The sequence below is a fragment of the Acomys minous genome (assembly GCF_964271855.1).
Source record: "Acomys minous genome assembly, chromosome: 7".
Lineage (NCBI taxonomy): Eukaryota > Metazoa > Chordata > Mammalia > Rodentia > Muridae > Acomys > Acomys minous.
The window spans coordinates 113839347-113843455 of NC_140488.1; the positions used below are offsets into that span (position 1 = coordinate 113839347).

At 41.5% G+C, this 4109-nt stretch overlaps 1 protein-coding gene across 1 annotated transcript; it reads left to right on the forward strand.

The window, feature by feature from the left end:
• The first annotated feature begins 2885 nt into the window (after window positions 1-2885).
• On the forward strand, window positions 2886-3750 carry PPP1R2C (PPP1R2 family member C). Its single transcript, XM_084790260.1, has one exon. The coding sequence runs from the start codon at window positions 2984-2986 to the stop codon at window positions 3527-3529; it is 546 nt and encodes a 181-aa protein (XP_084646386.1). The 5' UTR covers window positions 2886-2983; the 3' UTR covers window positions 3530-3750.
• Window positions 3751-4109: the final 359 nt, after the last annotated feature.

The following is a 4109-nucleotide window of genomic DNA, read 5'->3' on the forward strand; positions in this document are numbered from 1 at the left end:
CCAACTCCATTATACCCAATGTGTCTGGCTTCCTAGAGCACCTGCACTCACATGTGTACACACATGAATGCACACACACACAAAATTAAAATAATAAAAATATTTTCGAAAGTAAAGCATTCTTGCATTCAAATCCTCCATGTTGAACAACTTTCAACTGTGTTGGTCCAACTTGGAAGAGAGGCTTAACTGAGGAATTGTCAAGATCAAGTCAACCTGTGAGCGTGTCTGCAGGACATTGTCTTGTGTGTTCATTGATGTGAGAAGAACTAGTCAATTGTGAGTAGCACCATTCCCTAGGTAGGAGATTTAGAAACTGAAGAAGAGAGGAGAAAATCAGCAAAAAAGCAATCAGACCTGTACACACCTATTTCTCTCTGGTCATGACTGTGGAGATTATTATATGACCAGTTGTTTGTAGTTCCTATCACTATGATTTTTCTCCAATGGTAGACAGATTGGTACCTGGAATTGTAAGCTGAATAAACACATCTTCCTCAAGTTGATTGTTTTCAGGATATTTTGTTACAACAACAGAAACAAGAACACTCTATCTTCAAGTGTAATAAAAACAGAATTTCAGAACTGGCTGACATTCCCTCATTTTGGAGTACCAGTCTCAAACAATACAGTGCTGGACAGGGCAACTTTGAACTGGGCCATTTTTAAACAATTTGTATGGCCTGTGGAAATTAAAGACATATAAATTATTACCAGATACATTCATTTCATCAGCAACACCTACAAGGGTCCCATGCCACCCCTTCTCAGCTCTGAATCAGTTCTAGAATTCAAAAAAATGTTTCCACCACTTTTCAGTGATTTAACCTTGCTGATCTGTCAAGGGGGAAATGTAGAGACAAAAGGGCCCAAAACAAAAGTACATTTGTCCATACTTTAACAAATAAACCTTGAGCCTTTGGAGTTATACCTAATGACTTGTGATGCTTAATAGATGTAATTAAAGCAGAAATCTTAATGATCCCTAGAGCCTGAACCAAATTGCCAGTTTCAGGAAAGAAGTAACTAAATAAGTAGTAAGTCTTACTACTTATCAAGATGGTGAGATGGCCACATCCTTTTTTTCAAGATGATTTACTTAATTTAACCCTCAAATATCTAAAACCATTTTGTTATGTACCCACATAGAAATCACTGAGGAACTATATTACATTCTTTTTATACCATGCTTAACTATAAAAAAATTAATTGCTTTTTATGTTTTAAATATTTATTTTTGTTTTGTTTTGGTTTTGTTTTTTGTAAGTTTCAATCATGGATATAATGAAATTCTGTCTTTCTTATCCCTTACTTTTCTGTCTCATCCATCCTGCCTTATACATCCTGCCTCACACCTCACTCTCCTTCCTTCCCTCACCAAATTCTGCTTCCCAGCAAGTCCCCTTCCTGCTTTCATCCTCTGTCTCTCTGTCTCTCCATCTCTGTCTCTGTCTCTGTCTCTGTCTCTGTCTGTCTCTGTCTCTGTCTCTGTCTCTGTCTCTGTCTCTCTCTCTCTCTCTCTCTCTCTCTCTCTCTCTCTCTCTCTCTCTCCTGTCTCTTTCTCTCTTTCACTCTCTTTCTGTGTGTGTGTGTATGCAATGTACAGATTTTAAATTGTGCTTCGTGAATGATCATGAGTGGGAAATTATTTACTGGAGCATGGGCAATTTATCAATGGTTATGTTACTGTAAAAAGTGACACCCCTTCTGCCCAGGGCCATTCAGAGAACAGTGGGCCTCATGAGCCCTTCCTCCATCCATGCTAAAATGCTGGCAGGCACAATCTTTTGTAGAGCTTGTCTACTTTGTTACTATAACTGCAGTAAGTGCATAAATATATCAGGAAGCAGTGTCTTCTGGACATACCATGCTGTTTCTTACTGGCCCAGATAAGACCCTACAAAAATGGCTCATAGGCTAAGACCCAGCAACTTCTCTAAACCATCCCAAAGGAAACCTAGTCTCAGGAACCCGATTGTCTCTCTGAGAATTTTCCTGTTCTTTTTCTGTATCACTGCATATGTACCATATTTGAATTTTTGCATCAATTCTGGTCTGATAAAAACTCTAACACAACTCGGGAGGCAGAGGCAGGCGGATCGCTGTGAGTTCGAGGCCAGCCTGGTCTACAAAGCGAGTCCAGGACAGCCAAGGCTACACAGAGAGACCCTGTCTCGAAAAACCAAAAAAAAAAAAAAAAAAAAAAAACTCTAACACAGTCTTCCCAGGCCTTCAACTTGTTGTTTTTGCCAGAACAGACTATGTCTGGCAGGGCTGGTCAGAGGGTTGAAAATGGTAGGAGATTGAAATGGGACATCTCAAAGGATTCAAGGTAGCTGAAATAATGAGTGAATGTGGTGAACAGGAATAAACAGGATTGAGATGATGGGAAGGCAGAGAGAGGCCTTAGAGAAGCTAGTTGGAGAGATCTGACTGAGAGATGCACCCAGGCTCCAGACTGGTCTAAGTGGCTGTTGATGTGCCTATTCTCTGAGATAAAAAGTCAGGCGGGACAGCCTGTGCATATGCGGAGAGAGACATGGATGCTTACAGTGGAGAGGAGGACATTTATCATCTAGCTAAGGTCTCCCTTCTTTCCAATCAAATGAGTGAGTTTTAAACATTAGATAGTATGAAATATGTCCCACATCAGTTCATAATGCAGAGTGTAAAGAAATACCCAACTAGTAATGATTCTCTTTCACATACCACAAATGGGTTTTTTTCCTATCACATGAAACAAAAAAACAAAGCCAAGATGGCGACCAGAGAGGACTGCAAGGCCGAGATTACTGTAGTGACGCAGGCAGGGTACATTGTGACTTGTCTTGGCGCGTCCTTTGTGACGTCCTCCGCTCTGACGCTGATACACAGCTGTTGAGAGCCTGTCCACCAGACAGATCTAGCTCCTGCTTGAGTCCGGAGCTCGGACAAGTGGCTGCGTCGTCGGCCTAATTCTAGCTCGGCCATCAGTTTCTCGGTCATGGCTACCTCCACCACCTCACACCGACCCATCAAGGGTATACTCAAAAACAAAACGTCAACATCTTCAGTGGAGGATTCCGCCCAGCCAGCTGGAAGACCTGGAAACCAGGAGTTGCAACGGAAGAAATCACAGAAGTGGGACGAATCTAACATACTAGCAACCCACTACCCATCCTACAAAGACTATGACTTGATGAAGAAGAACGAGCCCAGCAACCCGCATGCCAGTGTGTCACATGACGAAGAAGACAACGTGAGTGAAAGTCAAGGAAAAGAAGCCATGACCCCGGAAACCTTAGCGATGAAACTGGCAGCCTCTGACACCTTTGGGACCAGTTATCAGGATGAGGAGCAAGAAAGCATTGCGCATTGCAGCAAATTCTTCCTGGACAAACAAGAGAGACAGCGGCAATTTGAGTTGAAAAGGAAGCTACATTACAACGAAGGATTAAACATCAAACTGGCAAGACAGCTGATATCGGAGGAGCTACAGTCTGAAGTAGAAGAAGATGACAACCAACAACATCTACATTCAAATTATTGAAGAAAAGACTACTACAGAAGAAGCTCCCCGATAAACTGAACATCTAGAAATTCCATCAAAAACGCCTATAAGATCTGCGGTTGCCGCTGCTGTTGCCTAATACCATCATTGCTTCTTGCTTCCTAGAACCTGTGGTCATAGTGTGACTTTACTTGTCCATTTAACTGTTTAATGGTGATTAATCATCGTGCAGGATTTAATGGTAATCTTAGAAATATTAAACTGGCTTAAATGTCTGTGCCTTGTGGTCGTGCTTTGTTTCTTGCGCCAATCCTCATCGGCTTCTTCTTAAAATTGAAAACCGTCTAGAACTAACTTTAGAATGATACTTAGTGGTGGGGAAGAATGAGGGAAAGAAAACCGGTGTACCCCTTACCTTGTTGGTAATATGCTGAAAATGGTAATGAATACATTACAAAATTATAATGCCCTTTTTATAGGCACAATTGGTTCCCTGATTCTAGTATTCTGTTTCATGACTGGTAAGCAAGGTACTGGAGACATTTGATGGTACAATGGAACATTTCTAACAAGTGAGCACATATTTACCAAGCAGAGGCGTGTGTCAGGGGTGGTTGCC

Coding starts and splice junctions, on each gene's coding strand:
- PPP1R2C (XM_084790260.1), top strand. CDS start 2,984: ATGGCTACCTCCACCACCTCACACCGACCCATCAAGGGTATACTCAAA.